Source organism: Marmota monax, unplaced genomic scaffold (assembly GCF_021218885.2).
Source record: "Marmota monax isolate L192 unplaced genomic scaffold, Marmota_monax_Labrador192_F-V1.1 WCK01_AAM20220418_F8-fsc00001, whole genome shotgun sequence".
NCBI lineage: Eukaryota > Metazoa > Chordata > Mammalia > Rodentia > Sciuridae > Marmota > Marmota monax.
The window spans coordinates 18663994-18688830 of NW_026693777.1; the positions used below are offsets into that span (position 1 = coordinate 18663994).

A 24837-nucleotide genomic window follows, 5' to 3' on the forward strand; every position below is an offset into this window, starting at 1 on the left:
AACTATGTAGTATGTATGAATTACCACATACATGTTTGGTGTATGTTCTGAAGCTCTTTACTTATTTTTTTTTTCTTTCTTTCCTTTTTCTGGTATTGGGGATCAACCCCAGGGTTTTGCATGTTAAGCAAGTACTCTTAAAGTGGGGACTTTCACTTGTACTGGGTCAAAGACTCATCATCTCACTTAATGAACAGGCATTGCAAAAACACCATTTATAGGCACGTGCCTGAAGTGTGAGAAATAACCTACTTCGTATCCTCCTTTTCTCCCTCCACCTTACTCTACAAACAGGCTAACTAGAGTCTTGCTTTTGAGGGCTAATGGTCTGGTTGGGGAGGAAAGACTAATACCCATGAGACAATTTAGTCTCCATATGGTACTAATTTTTAATTACATTGAAATTGTGTGGATTGAAAATATTTTAAAAGTGTCTTAGTCTCTTTTCTACTTCTGTAACTGAATACACAGACTGGATAATTTATAAAAAATAGAGGTTTGTTTAGTTTGTGGTTCTGTGTGCTGGGAAGAAGAGCATGGCACTGGCATCTGCTCAGCATCTCTTGAAATCCTTCCTGCTGCATCACAAAATGGTAGAAGGCATCACAAGGTGAGACAGAATTATTGTGCTAGCTCAAGTCTCTCTCCCTCTTCTTATAAAACCACTAATATTATCTAAGCCTAATGGGGTAAAGTTTCCAATACATGAGCTTTCAAAGAATACCTTCAAACTATAGAAGAAAGGTTTTATAAAAGGAAGACTGGACTATACAAAGTAAATTCAAATACCTTTAGATGGGCATAATATCTTACCTATCTGTTCTATGAATTTGCAGTCCCCGATTTAAGTTACCAGTACACACTTTTTGGAAGCAGTGGGTTGGGGCTAGCTTGAGCATGGAAGCCTTGGGGAATTGAGTTAATCTCTCTTAGCCTCAATCTCTTTATTTATAAAATGGGGGTAATAGTAGTGTTTTCTTCTTCAGATTATTGTAAGGATTAATTTTGTTCTTGTGTTTAAAGGGCCTAGAACAGAATCTGGCACAAAGTAATTCCTACAGAAGTATTTGCTACTGCTACTAAACCATCAAGACATATAAATGATAATATTTTAGACATGACCACGCCCATCCCTCTCTTCATCCTCTATTTAGGAGCTTTATGAGACCTTAGCACAAGATGCAATAGGCCCTGTGTCTGAGAGAAGTCTGAGAGGCGAGAACTCGACCCCTCGACTGAGCTCCGAAGCTGTCTCTGTGCTCTGGGATCTTCTGAGACGGGCTCCCCGGCCAGCACAGGCCCTGTTGGAGCTCCTGCTGGGCAATGATGATAGCACCAGCCTCTATCACCCACTTCTGCAGAAGGACCTGGTGGACCTCATTCGAAAAGCACTGCAGTCTCTTCAGGGCCAGGACTCTGGGTCCCCTGAAGTAGTTGATGCCATCTATAGGGCCCTGCAGGCTCTGCGTTGCCCTATAGAGCCACCAGGGCTTGAGTTGCGTGTCCTGTGTGAGGAACTGCTAGAGGCCTGCTGGACTGAGGGGAGTCCCCTGCGAGAGGAGCGGCTGCTGGGGTGCTTGCTACACAAATCTCGACAGGGCCTGCTGTCCCTCTACAGCCAGACCTATGCAGAGAAGGTCATAGAAAAGTCATCAAGAGCTACAACCTCTGGAAAAGGTGTGTTCCTTTGTTGCTTTTCATTGTGTTTTGGTAATGTTGATATGTCCAACCTCTCTGAAGTTTCCCTAGACTAGTGCCTTGCTTATTGTTCAAGACATCTAACAGGAGAGGCAAAGAAAGAATAGATAAGGTGTTCGTGTGTGTGTGTGTGTGTGTGTGTGTGAAAGCACAGATTTTCTAGTGTTAGTACAGAGGTGATGTGGGGAGGGAGTATTAGCAATAGCAGGAAAGTTTTGCAGAAGCTACTAAAATAAGTAAAGCTTATCTTTAAGATAAAGTGTAAAAAACCTGGTTTACATTTTTAAAAGAACTAGCTCTCACATCAGTTGGTTTTTCAAATGGGCTCTGGCTTAGGAAAAAAGAGCTCTTGGTTCCCAGTAACCTTGTCTGGTTTGATGTTCAGTCTCACCAGATCATCCAGATCCCGAGCGGGCAATGCTGGCCGTGTTCTCCATGCCCGATCCCACCCAGGCTTGGAAAGTGGCCTTTTTCTACTGCCTAAGCAATAGCAAGCATTTCCTGGAGCAGATCCTGGTAAGTCAGTCTAAATTATTCTTCATAACAGAAGGACCTAAAACTCTTCTGGACTTTTCCATTCCTTATTTCTCTCCCACTCATTTGTGCAACACAAGCAATCTAATTAGTAGCAAGTCATTTGGTTCTGTTCATCCCACAGTCCCAGGGGACAGGAGGCTCTGAGAATCAGTAGCATTCATAATTATAGTTTTAGTTACTTTATTTTGGTCCTTTGCCAGCAAAGGACCATGTCAGCTTTCTGGAGAGTGTAAGATAGAAATGGTCCTGGCAGTAGTACATGGCATAGCTGATAGGGAAATAACTACTCTAACCTTCCTCCAGATTGTAACTGAACTTCATTTAATTCAATAGATATTTATGAACCTCAATCTGTGTACCAAGCTCCTGTCCTAGGAGCTGGGTCTACAACAGAAATCGGGGACATATTTTAGTGAATATTTATTTCACCCAATTGGCCACTTCTGTCATTATCAGAAATCTCTCCACTGTACAATAAGCTACTTTCCCCAGTGAACAGCAAGCCAGAATTCATTCTTTCCAGTCCACATAGTGGCCTATAGCAGCCATGTTTGACTTACAGGTAACAGCACTAACTCTGCTGAAAGAGGAAGATTTCCCAAGCCTCGGTTGCCTGCTCGATAGGGAATTCAGGCCTCTTGGTCACCTGCTCGTGCTCCTGGGCTGGACACATTGCCAGAGCCTTGAGTCAGCTAAGAGGCTGCTGCAGACACTCCACAGGACTCAGGTAACTCTCATTCCACATCCCAGGTTGCCCTGGAAGTGAGTGCCATAAGACTTTGGGCCTAGACAGAATGTAGGGTTCTAGTGTCAATCACAATCTATGAATGCCAGGTACCTGAGCCAGCATCTCTTCTTCCCTATCAATAGGACCAAGACTGTGATGAGCTCCTCAGGGATGCCTGTGATGCATTGTTGGCTCACCTGGAGGTCCTGGAGTGGTGTGTACAGCAGAGCAGGTACAGCACTGTACACCCAGTCCCCTTCCCACCATTGGACACACTTGATCCTGTGATCTATGTGTGTGGCCATTTCAAGACATCTTCTACATAAATGTTTTGAGTTGAGGATTTGACCAGCTACAGATATTTACTCTAGCTATTACACCAGGAAATAAACATGAGTATTTATTATCTTCTCCATGATTGTCAAGTCATAACTAGAGCATAATTTCAGGATGATAATGGTTCACATTTCCTAAGCACTTACTGTATGCCCGGCATTGCTGTCATCCCTTTACCTGGATGATTAAGCCTTACCATAATTCTGTGAGATAGATAATTCTTTTTAAAGGTGGGACAACTGAGGCCGAGGTTATACAGAAAGTAAATATTATTTGTGTCCTTATTCATATGTTATCCCGAGTCACACTTCTATTCAACAAATACTCATTGAACTATGTGTAAAGCCGTGTATTTCCCTATAACTAAACATAGGTCTGGGTTCCTGTCTCGTTCTTCACCCATCTCACCAACACTTCCTGAAATAGTGCAGGCAGAAAGGGAAGTAGCAAGGGACCTTTCTTCAAAGTAAAGCCACAGAAGCTTATGTCAGTGTGAAGCTGGGGAGAGGGTAGAGATTAGGAAATTTAATCTGCATAGGCCTTTTTTTGGCTCCTCTGACCAGAAAGGCCCTTTATGGACAAATAAAGCTGACTTTATGGATGTGCTTCCCTAAAGGCAAATAAACCTGTGTTCCAACCCAGACCTTGAGGAGGTAAAACCTCTGGTCTTAATAGGCCAGAGAGGAAAAACAAGAGGGACTAGAGACTCTTCTTTCTGCAGGGCAGTAACTTCCTCCCAACTTTTTTCTTTCAGTAACCCCATACCAAAGAGAGATCTTCTATGTCATTTACGTGGTGGAGACAGCCATTCAGTGCTCTACACTCTCCATCACCTTACAAATCTCCCAGCCCTCAGAGAGGAAGAGGTTCTCAAGCTCTTACAGAAGGTGCCAGCCAAAGACTCCCAGCAAGAACGAGGTGAGTTGGTGATGGAACAGTTTGGCCAGCATTCCCTCTTAGGATGGTCATAAAAGTGTTTCCTCAAGTATGAGATTTATTGTGATGGCCAGGTATCTGTCAAGAGGGCTGTCCAGGGCTAGGACTATACCTCAGTGGTTGAGTGCTTGCCTCACATGTGTGAGGCACTGGGTTCGATCCTCAGTACCACATTAAAAAAATAAATAAATATATTTTTTAAAAAACTAAATAGAGCGTTAAAAAAAAAAAAAAAGAGGGCAATCCAGCCAATGTCCTCTAAATTAGGACTATGGGACATAAAGGCTTCCTCTTTTTTAGTGAGGTGTAGGGAATCCCATGAGTACAGTTCCACATCCTTTGTCCTGTGGAATCATCCAGAAAACACTAGCATACTCTCCTTCCAATGAAGTAGATTTAGGACCTGCCATCTACATTCACAGATTGTCATTGTCAGTGTTAATGGACATTATTGGTGAGTGGTTTCATGCTTCTCAGGATGTCTCACAGCACATTTTGTGCCCTTATTCCCTCCATGTTCTCTCTATACTGTATTTACAGATCAAGAGGTTTGGACAAAAGACTTGCCTGAAACAGTAACAAAGGCCCTTTTCAACCTTTGATCTTTGGTTAAAATTCAAGACCCTGATTTCTTATTAACAACCTTTTTCTTCTTGCTGTCAAAAATTGTACCATGATATAGGTAAAACCTACCACAAAGGCCAGGGACACTTGGCTTTGAAACCATCTATCATATGGCAGCCTGGATGTTGTTTTGATTTAATTTTCAAAAGGACCTATCATTGTTTATAAAACCAGTGTTAACCACATTCCAATTTTTTCTAGAAAAATAGACAACTTTTTTTTTTTCAACCAGGTTTCTTAAAGGAATTAGAAGTATGGCTTTTATATGCAACTACAAAAACCTTTCAAAGAATATTTTAAGTCTGATTCCTGGTGACCCACTGGGATATGTTTGGAACTTGAACTTGAAAGACAAAAGAGGGGCAATAAAAGTACTGAGACTAGGGGCTGGGGTTGTGGCTCAGTGGTACAGCAGTTGTCTAGCACACGTGAGGCATTGGGTTCATACCTCCGTACCACATAAAAATAAATACATAAAAAATAAAGGCATTGTGACCATCTACAACTGAAAAAAAAAAGTCAGAAAAAAATTTTTTTTAAATCCTTTGGGAGGTACAGGCTCTCAGGTGTAAGTCCTGACCCTGGACAGCAGTGCCATGTAGAGGATGTGAGATAATGTAGAAGGAAGATTGATGAAGAAAAGAAAGGAGCGGGACCTGAAAATTAATGTTGACCAGAGGAAAGGCCTGGAAAGGATCCAGAGCAGACTCACAAAATGAGACAGGGTTAGAACCTGTAAGTATGGCCTTCATGGAAAAAACTTTAAACTTCTGCCTGTTTCTCTCTCTAATTCAGACTCTGCTGATGCCCCAGTCCCTGAGCACCAGAGCCAGGCTCAGAACGTGACCCTTTATCAGGGTTTCTGTGCCATGAAGTATGCTATCTATGCCCTCTGTGTGAACTCACACCAGCACTCCCAGTGCCAGGACTGCAAAAACAGCTCCTCTGAGGACGTGGCCCTGGCTGCAGAGACAGCAAATGACTCTCTCTCCTCCCCAGGTATGGCACTTCCTCCCATCTCTGACAGATGTTGGTAAGGCTTGGCCCATTGAGTGCTTTGTTTGGTTACATTTTCCACCAGGATTGAGGTTACTTTGATTTTATGGTGTTCAGGAATAATTTTATCCATTTATTAGCCTCTTAATCAAAGGGACATGGAGAAAGCAAGTCACTTGCTTATATTTTAATGGTATCTAATCACATCACCTCATACAGTGTTTTCCAAATGTTTTAAAAAAAAAAAAAAAGAATACAATCCATGTTAAAAATGGCATTTCATGTCACACTCCAGTGTTACCTTGGCATATCATTTATGTGTTTACATATATATGTGGTATGTGTATATATCTGATACATAAAACTGAAACTTCAGTTTTCAGAAACAGTACAGTCAAATGGAGCACACTTGTGATTTTTTTGTTCTATATCGTTTTTTTAATGCAGCCCTTAAGTCAGTTCCTGGGTCACAATCTGCAGTGTGAGAAATACCATCCTAATGTCCTTTCCTCTCTTATTTTTCTTAAATAGGTGCTTTACATCTCTTCACAAAATACCTGTCCAGGTGTCAACAGTATCTGTGCAGTATCCCTGACTCTTTATGTCTGGAACTTCTGGAAAACATCTTCTCACTGCTCCTCATCACTTCTGCTGACCTCCGCCCAGAGCCTCACCTGCCTGAAGACTATGCTGAGGATGATGACATTGAAGGAAAAGGTCCCGTGAGCTTGAGGTCTCCATCAGAGAGCCCTCAGCACATAGTACAGCCTGAGAGGAAATCAGAACAGGGTCCGATGGCAGCCCCCAGGATTCTTGCTTCTATAATACCAAGTTGTCTGAAGGCAGAGTCAAAAGACCATTCCCCAGGGCCTCATGGGCACAGCTTTTTGGATCTAAAGCACTTTACTAGTGGTGTCAGTGGATTCCTGGCTGATGAGTTTGCAATAGGGGCCTTCCTCAGGCTTCTGCAGGAGCAGCTAGATGAGATCAGCAACCACAGCCCCCCTGAAAAGGCCCAGCTGCTAGAAGACCAGAGCCATTCAGGAAGCAGAGATGGACTGCAGAGCCGCCTGCACCGGTTTTCCAAAGTCCTCTCTGAAGCCCAGTGGAGATATAAAGTGGTAACAAGCAACCAGGTCTCAGGTAAGAGGAGACAGCACAACTGGTAGGTCCAGGAAGTGGGAAGGGAGAAAAATCCTAGAAAGGTAGGAGTGTTTGGGAATCACTCTGTTGTTACTCAGGGCATTATCATCTTAGCAACCAGTGCCAGAACACTGGGATAGTGCTCCATGTCTCAGAGGTCAGTATAGATCATGCCCTACTCATTCCCCCAAGAGACAGGCCAAATTAAATCTGATCCCTGTCCTTATGTTGTCTGTATCAGAGGAACAACCATCCCGAAGATATCGGCCTGTTGCCCCTCGGTGCTCTAGCCTTCGCCGGGGTCGTCGGACAAGACGGAGCCGCGCAGGTAATCTAAAGAGCTCTCTTTCCATGTCTCACTCCCATATACCAGGCAAATGGTATATCACCGCTTGTATAATATTCCTTAAGATAAAGCACATGGTCAAAACAACAAGTATTATGAGCATTATGAGCTCATCCTGGTCTCACTTGCCCAAGTTAAGTCTTTCTATCTTTTTGTTTTTTTTTGGTAATATGAATTGAACCCAGAGGTGCTTTACCACTGAGCTACATCCCCAGCCCTTTTTTATTTTTTATTTTGAGACATAGTCTTGCCAAATTGCTTTTAGGGCATTACTAAATAGCTGAGACTGGCCTTGGATTTGTAATCCTCTTTCCTTGGCCTCCTGAGTCACTAGGATTACAGGCATATGCCATGGCAAACTTTCATTAAATAGTTTCTTACATATCCTTCCAGAACTATATAGTACAAGCACACATATCTTTTCACATATACAGATGCATAATACTGTGTGTGTGTGTGTGTGTGTGTGTGTTAAGAATTGCAACATGGCTTTTTCACATATCCTTTTATATACATGAATGTATCATATTATATATTGAGAATATTTGTGTGTGTGTGTGATACTGAGGATTAAACGCAGGGGGCTTTACCACTGAACTATATCCTCAGCCCTTTTTATTTTTTGAGACAGAGTCTCATTGAGTTGCCCAGGTACGCCTAGAACTTGCAGTTCTGCTGCCTCAGCCTCCCAAATTGCTGAGATTACAGGCATACCCACCTTACATGGCTAAGAGCTTCCTTTCACTTAACATTTTTAAGGCTGAGTAGTATTACATTGTCCTATATACTCCATTAGTGGACATTTAAGTTGCTTCTGAGTTTTTACTATTAAAAACAATGCTATAGTAACCAACCTTATACATTCTCTATGCATACTTACATAATATAGTAATGTATACTTAATGTAGTATAAGTTCCTAGCAGAACTGCTAGATCAGAGGTATTTGGATATAAAATATAGACATTATCAAATTACCTGAAAATGAGTAGACTGATTTATATTTCTTCAAACTAGATGTGATTGCCCATTTATACATGCATTCATCAACAGTGAGTATATCAGATTTTTTAATATTTTGCCAATACAATCAATACAAGAACAATGTTCCACTGTTTAATTTTTTTTTTTTTAGTTTGAATGAGATTGAGTTTTTTTTTCATACACTCATTAGCCACTTATATATACATACATATATATTTTCTTTTTTCATCTAAACTTGCCATTTATTTAGTCATCTTATTTGGAGCAAAAGGCAAAGAATTCACAAATTAATGGACCTAAGCCACTGTTTGAAATTAAACATCAGCCTTCAGTTTGCAAAATAGTTTCTTGGTAATTAAGCAAATTGCAGCAGAAGACCCACATAAGTTGCTGTTTTCTTCCTGGAGAAGTCAGCAGGATAAATGGCATCCCTAGGGCTTCTTTCTGTTTTGAATCTGACATGTCCTGAGTTTAGAACTTTGTTTTGAGATAAATATAAAAGGCCTAAATGTCAATAAAATGTTCTTCCTGTGTGATAAGGATCTTTGCATGGTCAGGTTACATAGTCCACCTCCCAGGGGCTGGCCCTCCCCAGGCCCAAAGGCCAGACAGGCAGATGGCTGAACAACCAAGGCACACCTCTTCCCAGCCGTTTTGAACTACATAATCATATATAAGTTTCATTTTTCTGTTGGACTTACCAGTTTTGTTGAATTATAGAAAATATAATTTCATTTATATATATATATAAATGAAAATAGTTTGTGCTATAATGAAAATTATGTGCTATAATTTTTTCTCTATTTTTGTCTTTTGAATTAGCTTTTCTTAAAGGCCTTTAATACAGTAGAATTATTCAGGAGTACAATATTAAATTTTTAGATAATTAAATTTTCATGATGGTTTTTGGTACTGATCTTTTTGACCATTAACAAAAAATAAGTGTTTCCCATGTGCCAAACAATAATACTAGGTATCTTGTCAGAAGTGAATAAAGGCGTAGATCAAGCCATTGCCTTCAAAGAATGTGTAGTGTACCAGCATAGCCAGTATACATGAAAAACTAAATTGATAGACTCCCTGAAAACCAAAGAAATCTGTTAGAAGGGATCATAAGCATGGCCTGTGAGAGTCAAGGAAACAGATTTCATGACAGAGATGACTGGAACCAAGCTCCAGGGAATGAATAGACTCTAGCTAAGTGGCAATAAGAAAGGTGAACATACTGGATAGATTGGAGGATACTGTGAGAGAAACCTGGAACAACTTCATGTCTGAGTTTCCCAGGCCCTCAAACCACTCAGTTAATTGGTTTGGGTCAGAAGGCAGAGTTTACATCCAGTTGACTCACCCAACCCAAGAATGTTCAGCCCATCATTTCTTTCCTACAGCTTTCTGCTTCTCTTCCTACAGGGGAACCCAAACACTGAGCCAAGGGTATTCCTTGCATGGGGTGATATGATCCCCATGACCATGCTAAAGGACAGAAGGCTTCATTGGCAAGCTCTAGCACTTCTGGAAAACTACTGTCAAGAAGCTTTTTTTCCAGGGCTTTGAACAGGGTGGTCTTTGGTAGGCCACACATGTCACACTGTGGGTCCCTACCTTTTCAAATATAAAGATACCCTTTTCTGGGGCTGAGGTTGTAGCTCAGTGGTTGAGCGCTTGCCTCAGATGCATGAAGCACTGGGTTCGATCCTTAACACCAAATAGAAAAAAATAAATAAATAAAATAAAGATATTGTGTCCATCTACAACTAAAAAACATACAAAATTTAAAAAAAGGATACATTTTCTATGTCAGAACATTTGTAACCCTTCTTTGCACTCTAATGCTTTCTGGTTATAATTGTGCTTTTATTTTTTCATTGTGGTCACTGACCCCTAGAAATAACTTGAAAACTCCTAGGGTTCCAAGACCTACAAGTTGGAAACTAATGATATAGGCTACTACCAGATGAGACTGGGGCCATATTAAACCTACACTTTGCCCTTGCCATTGTAGGAGCAGCATGGGTAGTAGTTAGCTATTATCCTCTCACTCTACCAAGATCTTGGCTTTCATGTCAGCGTCACACCTTCTGCACTATAAACAATTGATACCTTATTTTCTCTCTTCTTCCTGACACCACAAGATGGCCGGGATAGAAGTTCCAATCCATCCCTGGAAAGTACAAGTAGTGAGCTGAGCACAAGTACTTCAGGTATGTGGGTCCCAACAGTTGCCAGCTTCAAGCAGCTGTGTTCTGATACAGAGTTGCCATATACTATGGTGTAAAAATCAGGACTGAGCAATTGATGTGTGTGTTCAAGAAGGTTGTTCTGCAGATGACTAAACAGATTTCAGCTAAAAAAGGAGAAAGGGCTGTTTCACACTCAATTGAGTTACTCATCAACAGAGAGAAAACAGGTGAATGCCAAGGAAGATACTTGGTACTTGACTTATATTCTAAGATGATAGCATAGGTTTGCTTTTTCAAGGAAAAAATCAAGACCCACTTGTAGACCTTTTTAGAGAAGGACTTTGAGGTAAGAGGACAAAGCAATATGATTTTTTCCACAATTTCTCTTAATGCCTCCCCACCCCATGTTCTTGTGTTCCAACAGAGGGGAGTCTGAGCGCTGTGTCTGGGCGGAATGAGTTAGATGGTCGGTTGCAACCCCAACCTCAAAGTTCACTCATCCCCATGATGTTCTCCCCACCTGAGTCACTACTGGCATCCTGCATCCTTCGAGGAAACTTTGCAGAAGCCCATCAGGTAAAGGAGCCTCAGCTGCACCTTGTCAGAGTGTAGAATGCCTAGTTGGTCCCTGGCAATAACCCACCGGGATTCAGGTAAAGCTGGATAATCGTTACTCCAGAACCACTCACGATCACTTGGGGAGCCACATCAAACAGAATTACAAAGGAGTTTCCAGGCCCAGTCTGCAGCATTGTAGATTTAGAGATATTGAATTATGTTCCTAACATAAGATGATAAAAATATTCAGCTATGATCCCACCCCTTCAAAGTAGTGAAATATTTTGGTTTCTTTCCTTATACTCTTTCTCTGAACACATCCATGTTTTCATATAGTTAAAAATCATGGTGTAGACAGTTTTAAATAATAAATAGAATGATGGGGTGTGCAGTGCAATATGCCTATAATTCCAGCAATTCAGAAAGCTGATGCAGGAGAATCACAAGTTCTAAGGCTAGCCTGGGTAACTTAGGGAGAACCTGTCTCAAAATAAAAAGTAAAATGGACTTGGGATGTAACTCAGTTGTAAAGCACCCCTGAGTTCAGTCCCCAGCACCAAAAAATTTAAAAATAATAAATAGATTGCCAGTTCAATATACAAGAAATATAGGGAGCTGCCAAACTAGCACACCCATGGTGTATCAGGGAAGCAGCAGTGGAGTAACGATCAGAAAGACTCCTGACCTCTCTGAGCTTTGGAATTCTCATTTGAAAGTTGAAGTTAAATATAATACCTGCTTTTTCCCACCTCAAAGGACTGCTAAGAGGATTACACACAAGCTGTGAGAAATGCAGAAATCTTCTGCTATTGCTTAAACTCAATAGTACTATTAATGTTCAAAACTCCTGGTCTATTTTTGATACTTGTGCCAGTCACTAAACATGGAGGTCAGAATTTTTCTTTTTCTGTGAGTTCAGTTATTAAGGAATCAATCTAGGAGATAGGATTATATTTCCTCTGATTATTTTAAATCTCATACTTTAATAATAATGATAATTATGATCCTCTGGACAAGAGAGAACCCTCCCCAGTCTTTCTTTCTGTTGTTTTGCTTTTTTGGTACTGGATATCAAACCCAGGACCTCACACATGCTATGCAAGTGCTCTACCACCGAGCTGCACTCCCAGCCCTAAAATTTGGTTTCTTTGGTTTTGTTGTTGTTGCTCCCCAGCCTCTCTTAAAATCCATATCCAAAGGAGGTCAGCTGGGAGTCTCATGGTGCCTTGATCCCTAAATGGCCTCCACACTCTTGCTTTCCTTTAGCCTTGGTTTCTTTTTTTTTTTCTTCTTCTTCTTCTTTTTTCTTTAATAAAAACTTTATTTTTTAACATGGTTATAGAACAAGTTGTGCTTATTATAAGAAAATTCCAGAAAGTATTACTAACAAAATAAAATTACTTTAAACCTGTTGAATGGAACAACCAATGTTAAAGACAGTATTTTTTAGCAAAAATTTTTTGTTGAAAAAATATGCCCTTTTAGGTAACTGAAATTATTTTATGTCTAGAATTTTAAGTTGTCTTTTTTTTATATTATAATACAAGCATCAACCTTATAATTTCAATTTTAGTGACCTTGTAATATGATCAAGTCGCACTCAGCCATTTTCCTTTTGCCCAACATTCAGGTTATTTTCAACCTTATGATAGTTGTAATATGCCAAGATGATCACCTTTAGGTGTTAAGCCTTTTGGATCATTTCCTTAACAAACTTACTCGTAAAAATTACTGGGTCAAAAGACTAAAAATGTCTTTATAGACATTTATGTAGATTTATTTTTATATGGCTTTATAGATTGCCAAACTACTATTTAAAAACAATTGTGACAGTTTAACTCTACACCACCCCCCACCCTGAGGATTTATTTTTACCCTTTGTTGTTGTGATAGATGCAAAATAATATTGTTATTTAATTCATGGATTACGAGTAAGTGGAAATATTTTCTCATTTCTCTACTAGTCAAAGTATTTCCTCTGAAACTGTCTACATCTTTTTCTTATTTTATACTGGGATTTTGGTTTTCTGTCTGATTTTTATGGGTTATTTTTATATTTGATCTATTCTTTTAATGTTCAGTGTTCTTCTGACCCTCCAAAGAAGACATCTGAGGGCCATAGTCCAATGATTGTCAAGACCTACTGTCTCTGGACATTGTCTGACTCTCTGGACCCACCACAGCCATGCTCTCCTCCCTCTCCTATGACAGGTGGTATTCACATTCAACCTGAAGTCTTCACCCAGTGCAGGGGAACTGATGTTCATGGAGCGTTATCAGGAAGTGATCCAGGAGCTGGCCCGAGTAGAGCACAAGATTGAAAACCAGAACTCAGATGGGGGTAGCAGCACCATTCGGAGGACTGGAAGTGGCCGCTCAACTCTACAGGCTATTGGCAGCGCTGCCGCCGCAGGTCAGACTTCTTCCCTGCTGCCACTATAATTGAGAAGGTAGCTAGGAGCAGTGGATGTAAAGGGAGAAATCACTCAAATCATAAGCTCTTCAAGAGGATGGGCATACTGTCTTGAAAAATAGCAATCCTGGCACATTCAGAGTAGTTTTCGAGCCATACCCAACCTCCTTGATCAGGTGTTCACATTACTTGCCACTCCAATGAGCTTGTCTTCTGTGACTTAAATAAGAACATGAATGTGATTCCCACCATGTGTTTTGCAGCCACTGTCTTAGGCTTTGGGAAATAGTTAAGAGTTTATTATCTGCCTGCACAGTGGTGCATACCTATAATCCTAGCAGCTCAGAAGTCTGAACATCACAAGTTCAAAGCCAGCCTTAGCAACCTGGCGAGGCCCTAAGCAATTTAGTAAGATCCTGCCTCAAAATAAAAAAGTACTGGGGATGTGGCTTAGTGGTTAAGTGCCCCTGGATTCAATCCCCGGTACCCACCAAAAAAGGGGGGGGTTCTCCTTCACATATAATTATTGAGGGATAAAGCATACAATTTTATTATCTCCAAAGTAAAGAGGCTGTGTATCAATAGTTATAGCCCATAGGTCCACATGTCTCAATTTCCCAGCTATGGCTACACTGCCAAAAAGCTCATCTTCCGTTATTTCTTGAGAATCTGGTAGAATCTGGTCCCACATTTTCACATTTCTTATGAGTCTTATTGGTCTATACATCAAATTACCATCATATATTGCTTCTTACATGTCCTCCCAGAAATTGTCTGTCTATTTAAAAAAATATAGGTACATCCTTTTTATATTTTGTATATAAATATGCTTTTACAATGAATACTGCTTTCTACCTTGCTTTTTTGATAATGAAAGTATATTAGATATCTCTTCCAGTTAGCACACACAGACCTGCTTCTTTCTTTCTCAGCCTACCTTTACACCCTGTTTGGAAGACACCCTCCCTCATTTTAGCTTTTCTGAGTTTCTCTTGGTCTTCCTGTTCATGCCTCTGTTTTGATGCTATAGGAGTGACCTGTAATGACAGTCCTGATATTCATAGATCCTGTGCAGAACAGCCTGAACATTGTTTGAATAACTACTTTTTATAATGAAAGTAGTCATTAGAATCATTTTAACCCCTTGCTTTCTCCAATACTGGGTTTCCAGGGATGGTATTTTACTCTATTTCGGATGTGACTGACAAGCTTCTTAGCACCTCTGGAGACCCTATTCCTACGCTCCAGGAAGACTTTTGGATAAGCACTACTGTAATGGAGCCCACCGCTCCCTTGAGAGGGGTTCTGGAAGACCTCAGTCCCCCTGCCATGGCTGCATTTGACCTAGCTTGCTCTCAGTGCCAGCTCTGGAAGACCTGTAAGCAGCTTTTGGAAACAGCCGAACGGCGTCTACACAGTAGCCTTGAAAGCCGGGGTGAGTGGGCTGCTAGCCTTACCCTTCATTCTCAGTTGAGGAGATAAGCTCCTGAGAGACTTGATAACTTCTGAAAGATGAAAGTGATTATAAGGAGACAGAGAACAAGGAGAAAGTAAATGTTAAATGTCCTCATGACCAATCTGATGGCATAAATATAGTCTGTTGAGAGTCTCCTCTTAATGGTTATAGCAGCCTACAATCATTTGGGGATATTCTTTCTTGGCTTAGCATTAAGTTCAGGGAAGAAAAAAGATCTAAAGTTGGTACACCACAGTGATATAGTCACATCAATGTTTATAACAGCACAATTCACAATAGCTAAATTATGGAATCAACCCAGACACCCATTAATAAATGAATGGGTGAAGAAATTGTGGTGTGTGTGTATATATATATAATGTGTGTCTATATATATATACACACACACACACACACACACAATGGAGTTCTACTTGGTCACATGAAACAATGAAATTATGGCATTTGCTGGTAAATGAGTGGAAATTGAGAATTTCATGCTAAGTGAAATAAGCCAAACTTAGAAATTCAAAGGTCAAATGTTCTCTCTCTTGTGCAGAAACTAGAGTAAAATAAAGGAAAGGGGGAAGGAAAGATAACATAAAGAACCAATCAAAAAAAAAGAACCAATCAAATATTAAATTAATAGACAAGCAAAAGGAAGTCTATAATAGAGTAAAGGAAGGAGAATGGGAGAGGAAGGGGAAGACAGAAGGAAAAAGGTGGGGTTCATGAACTGAAATCAATTTCCATGCATGTATGAGTTTGTCAGAATGAATCCAACTACCATGTATAACTATAAAACTCTAATAAAAAAATTTAGGGAAGAAATATACATTCAACTATGGCCCAAATAAGGATTGAGGTTGTAACTCAGAGCATGCAGTTGTCATGCCTGAGGCCCTGGGTTCAATCTGCAGCACCACAGAAATGAAAAGTACAAATGGATTTTTGCCTTTAGACCGCAGTCCCCTCCTGGGTGAACCTACCTACCTTAAATCCTGGGACCGTCATGAATTTATAAGCCATGTATAAAAGAAAATTCAGTGGATCACAATTGCAGGGAGAATCATGCCTTGAGGTTAATATTGTCCCAGAATGTGCAGATGGAATTCTTAGAGGAATCAGGTATATGAAGACAGAATTAGGCAATCAGAGAAGACAGGATACCAGCTCAAATCCACGGCCAAAGGTAATAACCAAGGCAAATCTACGAAAAGTGCCCATTTGGCTTGGGACAGCAAATTCCACAAGAGTGCCAGAGATTCTGAATCTGGGGCTGTTGACTGCTAAGGCATCGCACCAAAGCCCTACAACCTCAGGCATGGAATAAATCAGACTTGAGGATCGTCATCCAAAATGGTCCAACATGTATTTCATCTCTAATATTAGGGAAGATAAAATTACACAAGTAAATACAATACTGAGTATCATCAATCTCTGGAATTATCTAATTTTCTGCATTCCCTTTTCCTTCATCTATTTCCAGGTCGACGGCTAGAGCAGGTACTCCTCAATACTGAAGGTATTCAAGGTTTTCCAGTTGTTCTTCAGCAAATCACTAAGATTCTCAATTATCCACTTACATTAGCTGGACAAACTAAATCAGGTGAGTTCCTTCCCTCCTGTGCCCCACACTTTTTTTTTTTTCTGGGACTTGGGACATTAGGTCAACAGCCTATTTCACTTTTTCATTTGCTTTCCATAGAGACTGTGGAAGAAAAGGGAGGAGGCCCTCCCCGGTGCAGCATCACTGAGCTGCTTCAGATGTGCTGGCCCAGCCTAACCGAGGACTGTATTGCCAGCCACATCACCCTCTCCCAGCAGCTGGATCAGGTTCTTCAGTCGCTGAGAGAAGCACTAGCACTGCCAGGTAAGGGGCTGTCTGCTCAGGAACAGATAAGCAGATATGAGCTGAACTTGGGAGAAGCAACAGCTGAGAGTGAAGGAGCACTTTGGAGCTGAGGCCCAGGACTCCAGAACTGGGCTCAACCCTTAGTTGGCTGGGTTACATCTCAAAATTGAACTTTACCCATTCCCCACCTCTTGTTTGAAAGAATAATTAACACTCTGTTAGAAGGAACATTTTTCAGGCTGCGGCTGTAGCTTAGTGGTAGAGCACCCGCCTTGCACGTGTGAGACACTGGGTTCGAGCCTCAACACCACATAAAAATAAATAAAGATATTGTGTCCAACTACAACTAAAAAAAAAAGAAGAAACATTTTTCTTATTCTTATGGGAAGTATACCCAGGAGGTACTTAGTATATGTTGATCAATCCTTCTCAAAAGCTTGCTGTGCTTTTTAGAAAGATATTTCACTCCAGAGACAACAGGGCACCAACAGAATTATGTTGCCTGATCTTCCTGACGGAGAATCACTTTGTGCAGATTACCAAATTAGGATGTTATTTCCCCCATCCTCGTGTACTGCCCAAGCTGTAGAATGCCCCAAGTTAGTGTATAGAAGGCTCAGTTTATGTATTGTTCAGAAATTGACCAAAACTGGATGCACAGACTAAAGCCTATGTCCCTTCCCCTGCCATAACTCCTCTCAGAGTCTAGGAGTACTCCACTGTCTTCCCTGGTGGAACAGGCAGCCCAGAAAGCTCCTGAGGCGGAGGCCCACCCTGTGCGTATCCAGGCTCAGCTCCTCCAAAAGAACCTGAGCAAACAGACTGTGGTAGACAGCATACAGACTGACTACGTGGGCACCTTTTTCAGTTACTGCCACACACTGGCTGCAGTGCTCCTTCAGAGTTTGAACTCTGAACCTGGTGAGTAGCAAAAAAGAGAAAATGTAGTCATGACTGACCTATAGGTGTTTAGGGCAAAGTAGAGAAAAGGTGGTAAACTAAGAGGTTCTGAGTGCAGCAATAGCTAAGGACACCAGATTTATAAGATTCTCCTTTTATTCATCTCCATTTAATACATCTTGTTCTAAGTACACTTGTGCAGCACATGGGAATAGTCAATAAAATCTCATAGAATTAGAAATATCTCTGTCAGAGCTTGGGTCCATTGTGGCTTTAAGGATCCAGTAAAGGAATCAAATTTTTGGTATGAGTACCAGATTCTTTCTTGAGTCCACAGAGTGAGTACAGGTAAGTGACCCTAATCTCAAATCCTAACCGCTCCAAAATCCAAAACTTTAAGAGCACCAATCTGATGTCATAAGTGGGGGATTTCACATTTGACAGGTCACAGTCAAAATACAGGCACGTTAAAAATATTATATAAGTTATCTTAAGGCTCTGTGTTTATCTAAAGTATAATGAAACAGAAATGAATTTTGTATTTAGACTTGGGTCTCATCTCTGTGATAACTCATTTTGTGTGTGCAAATATTCCAAAATGTAAAACACTGTGATCCCAAGCATTTTGTATAGGGATTAGTCAACTTGTACTGCATGCACTTCGTTCAGGTTGAAGTGAGCAAGAGTGGCTAGACCTGCAATTTTTCTGAGTTAAAGATCTTTAAAGTAGTGGTTTGGTTTAGATAAACTTATGATCAGGATCATGTTTAGATACCCTTTGCTTAGCACGAATCAACAGAAGGGCTTTCGGTATTGTTTTCTATTTGACATTGTACTTTTGTATGGATTCAAAGAAACAGGACTCTGAAATACTGGAGTCCAGTGGTACAAACAAAGGTCATTGTCTTTGTCTTTATAGATCATGTGGAGGTCAAGATAGGAAATCCCTTTGTTCTTCTACAACAGAGCTCTTCCCAACTGGTGTCACATCTCCTGCTTGAGAAACAAGTTCCCCCTGACAGGTAGGAGCCACCCCCATGGGAGTCAGCCCTGACCCTACCTGATTGTTTCATCAAGGAAAGCAAGGGCTCAGTGGGGTTGTGCTTTGGGTCACTACAGGGAGTGGAAATCTCTTCCAGACTTGACTCTTACAGTATTTCAAAAATCAACGTACTTTTTTTTTGTCTCTTGCCACTGCTAATATGTATATTGCAAGTATAGATAAATCTTCACTATGGATAGGTAAAATTTAAAAGCTTGAAAGCTATAGTTAAGTAGGTTGTAGGAAAATAAGCATTCTCAGAGTTTGTTAATGGGTTACAAATTGGTATAACTCCAGTGGAAAAACAATTTGTCAGTATCTATAAAATTTGCAAATTTATATATCCTTTGACAGACCAATTCATTTGGGGGAATTCATCCTGAAGCTTTATTATATGTATGAAAAGTGATGTATATGCAACAGATCAGAAGACTCCATTGCTAATAATAGGAGACTAGTTATGTTCCTCTCATAACGGAATATTTTGTAAATGAAAAATTATAAGGGTCCTCTCTACAGAGGGGTAAGGACAGATTTCTCAAATATGTTATTAAGTGAAAAAGTAAAGGACAGATCAATGCATCCAATAGACTACCTTCTGTATGTATACATGTGTATATTTAAGAGGAAAGAGCAAGGGCTGTGGCTCAGTGGTAGAGCACTTGCCTGCACAAGACTGGGTTCAGTCCCCAGTGCTGCGAAAAAAAAAGCAGGGGGCAGGGGGAGGGATACATTAAAAAAAAAAAAAGTACTTTCATTTGCATTTGCTGTGTAAGCATTAAGAAATTAAGACTGGATGATAGTGCCTATGTATTCAGGTCTCACATGCCCTCTGCTTCTCTCCCTCTAGGTTGGCAGCCCTTCTGGCCCGAGAGGGTCTCAGCCTAAGTGTGCCACAGGTCATTGTCAGCTGCTGTTGTGAGCCACTTACTCTTTGTTCTTCTCTACAAAGCCAGCAGACATCATCCCTTCTGACCCACCTGGGTGTCCTGGCCCAGCAGCACACCTCCCACTGCCTGGACAACCTCCCCCTTTCTATGCCAAGTTCCCCTCGGCCAACTGAGAATTTCACATTGGAGAGAAAGTCCCCTTCTTCCCCAAAGGACTCATCGCTTCCAGCTCTTACCTCCTCTGCCTTGTCCTTCCTTAAGTCCTGCTCAAAACTTCTGGCTATAGTGGCCTGCCTGGGGGCTTCCCCAGGAACGAAGGTCAGCAAGCCCAGCTTGTTGTGGAAGGAGCTACGTGGTCGCAAGGAGATGCCTATGACTGCAGAGCAGGTAGCCCAGGAGTGTGACCACCTCCTGGAACAGTTCCCTATGCTCAAGGCCTCCCTCTTGGCAGCCTGGGAGCCCCTACGCAGGCCCTCTGAGGAAGGGAAAAGTCTGGCATCCAGTCTTTGTGGTCAGGCCAGTCTCTCTACTGTGCTCCTGGGCCTGCATTCTCCCACTGCCCTGGATGTACTGACCAAGGCCTTTGAGGAAGCCCTGGTGACCAGAGATTGGCTACGGGCCCTACAGTTAACTGAAGTGTATGGGCGAGATGCAGACGATCTGAGTGGCATAAGGGATGCAGTCCTGAGCTGTGCTGTGGCATGTGGTGAGCGAAATTTACACCTATCTCTTTCACTAGTGGCAAGTATTTACCAAGCATAACATCACATTGAATGACTCTAGAGAAAGGTACCACCATAACTTCATTTTATTGAGAGGTTAGAAAACTTGCCAGGATGGCAAGTGGTAGATTTGAAGTTAGAATCTAAGTTTATCCTACTCTAGAATGGGCATACAACCAGTAACTGGTAGTCTCAATTCTGCTTATCAGAATTATTTTGAAATTCTGTAAAGGAAAAATAACCTAGGCTTCATCCTCAAAGGCCCAGGATGGTGTTCACGCAAGTCATGATTTTAAAACAGATCAGCAATTTTTTTCTGTAAAGGACTTTGTAGGCTATATGATCTTTGTTGTAACTATTCAACTCTGATACAGTAGCATGAAAGCAGCCATAGCCTATACATAAAAGAATGAGTGTGGCTGTATTCTAATAAAACTTTATTTATAAAAAACAAACCATGAGGGCTGGGGTTGTGGCTCTGTGGTAGAGCAGTTGCCTAGCACATGTGAGGCACTAGGTTTGACCCTGAGCACCACATAAGAATAAATAAGTAAAGGTATTGTGTCCATCTACATTTAAAAAAAAAAAAAAAAAAAAAGTTTAAAAAAAAATCATGTACTTTAAAAGCACCCCAAGAGTTTTATATGTGTAACCAGAATGGAAAGCCAATAAGCTACAATCTTCCACTAGAGAAAATAAGAGTCAGGTGTGCTGTAGAGAATGGCTTTTGGGTAGAAGGCTTGGCTGCCCTTTGGGAAGGAGAAAAGACCTCCTTCTCCTTGAGAAGGTGGACAAAGCCACTGAGAGGCTTTATGATGTTAAATCCTTGGAGTCTGTTTTTTGTATTCTAAGATCAGAGCTATGAAATGGGTGTGGGAGAAAGACAGCTACTAAGTAGTAAGATAGCAAATATCCATGGAGTGAAACTAGTTTTCCTGAAGTAACTTTCACGTGATTATATAAGATGCAGAGTAGAAATTTCAGGGAAAACCACAGTTCTGCTGATGAAATGAATCTGAAAGAATGTTCTATACGTATCATGCCAAACATGGAAAGCTACTTCAGACCCCTTTCCTGCCTTGTTTTTTTCTCCTCTCTTTTGTCCTTACCCACTTTTCTGCCTTCTGAAAGTCCCATGACTATGGTCAGGTTTGCATAAAGGAACACATAGGGGTGTGGGATTTCTCCTTGTCATCTAATGGTTCAAATATGAAAACTAGTTAAGGTTACGTGAATCTTAAAGGCCTTCCAAGCTCCTGTTTTATGAGATCAAACAAAGCCCTCCCTTAAGAAGTAAACTGGCCTCTTGAGCGTTTCTGTTGCTAAACTTGGTGTCTCTTGTTGTGCCATCATTTTTGTCTTATAGACAAGGAAGGTTGGCAATACCTGTTTCCTATAAAGGATGCATCTCTGAGAAGTCAGCTGGCCCTACGGTTTGTGGACAGGTGGCCCCTGGAGTCGTGCCTGGAAATCCTGGCCTACTGCATTTCAGACACAACTGTCCAAGAAGGACTAAAGTCTGAGTTGCAGAGGAAGTTGGCAGAGCTTCAGGTGTATCAGAAGGTATGAACACTGACATCAAGAGAAGGAAACAGGCTTCTCATCCTGTTAACAACCTCTGCCTATGTTCATATGATGGGGGATTTTAAGAAACACAGAATATTGGCTGACTCTGCCCTGCAGCTGGCTTCAGTTCTTAGGTGAATGGAGAGGAGGCCTCCTGTATGGTTCCTGTGTTATTTACTCCTGTTATTTTAAATACATCTGCATCAAGCAAGGTTAATAATAACAAAGTTGTTGAAATGGTGCTCTACAGTCCACAAGGTTTTTTTAAGCTTGTGTATGTTTTATGTATGTTTTTTCTTAAAGATTTTTAAATTTCAAGAGCCCTTTTGAAAGGATGCATAAGAGTAATAATTTCAAAAATAAAAGATACTTGTGGGGCAAGTGTTATATCCACCTAAAGAGGTTCTTCAACAGTTTTCATGCAAAGCTAAAATTCTGCAGGAAAGGCCAGAAGAAAATGTCTTGGGTGGGGTTTTGAGATGCAGCTTGGAACAAGTGACCCCAGAAGGCTGGATAAGCTTTGAGCCTCTCAGAATTGTCTTCACCAGTAAAAGGCCCTGATCTTGGCCTCCCATTTTGCCTTTTCTGCTTGATTTTACTTCCCAGAGAAGTTCATTCTCCTCTCTAAACAATTTTTGCCCTGTTTGCTCTTTTCCTCCTCTTTCCTAAAAGTTCTAACACTGGGCTTTGGGCCTGACATCTAGGGATGGCTCTTCCCTGAACTCATCAGTGACTCATTCATGGAGGGAGGGAGAAGCTAGTGTTGATTGATGGATTCTCCTGTCTTTCCTTAGATTCTAGGCTTGCAGGATCCCCCAGTGTGGCATGACTGGCAGACCCTCAGGAACCACTGTGTTGAGGACCCATCATCTGTCATGAATATGATTCTAGAAGCACAGGTATCATTTTCCAGAGTGGTATCCCCTTCATCCTCCTTGCTGAGCTGCAACTCCTTAGCTGGTTGTTTAGACCCCTTTCTATGTATCAGTAGCCAGTTTATAATTATATGACATTCCTTTTTTTTTAATTGTGAAATTTGCCAGCATACTGATAAGTGTAGAGAATAATACAATCAATGCTTTTATACTTGTATTCATTGTGAGCTTTTCTATACTATGTACACTAGGTACAGAATGTACATGTAGAAGCGGAATTGTTGTGTCATCAGCATGGGCATCCTCACCTTCACTAGGATGATACCAAATTCTACTGGTTATATTCTCACACACAGTTCCTATTGCTCCATATACTCACCAACTTTTATGTTATCCAACTTCAATTTTTTTCCCATTGGATGGTATCTCATTGTTTTAATTTATATTTCCATGATTAGTAATAATTGTGAATATCTTTCCTATGTTTATTGGCCATTTGAATATTAACTAGAATTTTATCTGTCTTTTAAGAATCTGATATACCATAGCTCAAAATGTAGATGTTCACTAAACGTGGTAGTGCACACCCGTAACTAGCTACTCGGGAACTCAGGAGGCTGAGACAGGAGGGTCACAAGTTTAAGGCCAATATAGGCAACTTAGTGAGACCCTAGGGATGTAGCTAAGTGATAGAGCTTACCTAGCATGTGTGAGGCCCTAGGTTCAATCCCTAATATCAAAAAAAAAAAAAAAAAAGTGGATGCTCACTCAGGTGTTCTTTTGTTTGTTTTTTTGTTTTTGGGGGGGGGGGGTGGTACACCCGGGATTGAACTCGGGGGCACTCAACCACTGAGCCATCAGATGTTCTTTTGTTCATGAAATATTTACTGGATATAGGGATCTCTGTGCTAGATAGTGGTGAGAACAAAGATAATTAGGTTTAGTCCCTGCCCTGGAGTGGCATATTTTAGGGAGATGGGTGACATAAGATGTTTCCTGAGGTGGATACAAGATAGTATATCAACTAAGAAGTAAGCCAAGTTCATAGGAGCTCAGGTAGAGCTCCTGACATAACCTGAGACACAAGGAAGCATCCTAAAGAAGGCACCCCAGGAAGAAGTGTGGGGAGGGCATCCCAGGCACCACCATACTGGAATATTTGGACAAAGCCCTGAGAATTCCATCCCCTGAAATTAATAGAGTTCATAAATTGAGGGTGGGAAAGTAAAAGGAGGGCATGGATAGAATTTAACCTCAGTATGTTTGCTTGGCCCATATAGTACTGGTCCACAGAATTCTTATTTTTCCATATTCACTTCTTTTAAAAAAAATTTTTTTAAATGGGCATTTGTTAATTTAAAAAAATTTTGTTTTAATTTTTAGAATTCTGACAATACTGGGTCTTCATATGGCTATAATCAGAGTTAAGCAAGTGCTACCTCCTTGGAAGCATCTTCTCAGTTTTCCCCCATTCTCACCCAGAGCTGACACCAAGTGTCATTATGTCATCTGCTTCTCTTTTTTATGATAGAGCTGGAAGGAAAATTATATTAACAGTCAGCCTACTTCAGTCATTTTCTTACTTTACCTTGTTACTCTAGTCTTCTGAATTTCTGATCTCACTTAAGTCCCATAGTGAAGATCCCATCAGCAGCTACCAAACATTCCTGAGGCTTAAAAGACTCAAGACTGCTGAGAAAAATCAGGCAAAAGTTAGATAAGTTAACAAGGCCAGTAATTTAAAGGGATTGAACCTGTTGTGTTTCCTTCCAGGAATATGAGCTGTGTGAGGAGTGGGGCTGCCTCTACCCCATTCCAAGGGAACACTTAATCAGCCTACATCAAAAGCATCTTCTCCACCTTCTAGAAAGAAGAGATCAGGAAAAGGCTCTGCAAGTAAGCCTCTGATTTTTCCCATTTTTCATTTGGGAAGGGACAAGAAGATTCGTCAGCTCAGAAGGCTTTTTCATGCAGAATCCCATACAAAGTATTTGCTATCTTAGATGTGCCCCTTCATGTCCTTCAAGAGCCAGTTATAGTCAGCTTGAGAAG

At 40.9% G+C, this 24837-nt stretch overlaps 1 protein-coding gene across 3 annotated transcripts in view; it reads left to right on the forward strand.

The window, feature by feature from the left end:
• Positions 1-24837, forward strand: part of Zfyve26 (zinc finger FYVE-type containing 26) — a 59080-nt gene that overhangs the window by 7622 nt on the left and 26621 nt on the right. For all 3 annotated transcript variants that reach the window (XR_009228355.1, XM_046461142.2, XM_058584545.1), the window contains exons 5-24: positions 1155-1677; positions 2084-2214; positions 2798-2962; positions 3106-3194; positions 4053-4216; positions 5654-5857; positions 6386-6997; positions 7239-7325; positions 10461-10529; positions 10933-11084; positions 13278-13479; positions 14651-14914; positions 16425-16544; positions 16644-16808; positions 17493-17711; positions 18610-18712; positions 19583-20328; positions 21711-21907; positions 22705-22809; positions 24559-24681. Coding sequence is in view for 2 of the 3 variants with exons in the window: in XM_046461142.2 (XP_046317098.1) it covers positions 1155-1677; positions 2084-2214; positions 2798-2962; positions 3106-3194; positions 4053-4216; positions 5654-5857; positions 6386-6997; positions 7239-7325; positions 10461-10529; positions 10933-11084; positions 13278-13479; positions 14651-14914; positions 16425-16544; positions 16644-16808; positions 17493-17711; positions 18610-18712; positions 19583-20328; positions 21711-21907; positions 22705-22809; positions 24559-24681 (4440 nt within the window). In the remaining variant the exon portion in view is untranslated. The remainder of the gene's footprint in view (positions 1-1154; positions 1678-2083; positions 2215-2797; positions 2963-3105; positions 3195-4052; positions 4217-5653; positions 5858-6385; positions 6998-7238; positions 7326-10460; positions 10530-10932; positions 11085-13277; positions 13480-14650; positions 14915-16424; positions 16545-16643; positions 16809-17492; positions 17712-18609; positions 18713-19582; positions 20329-21710; positions 21908-22704; positions 22810-24558; positions 24682-24837) is intronic.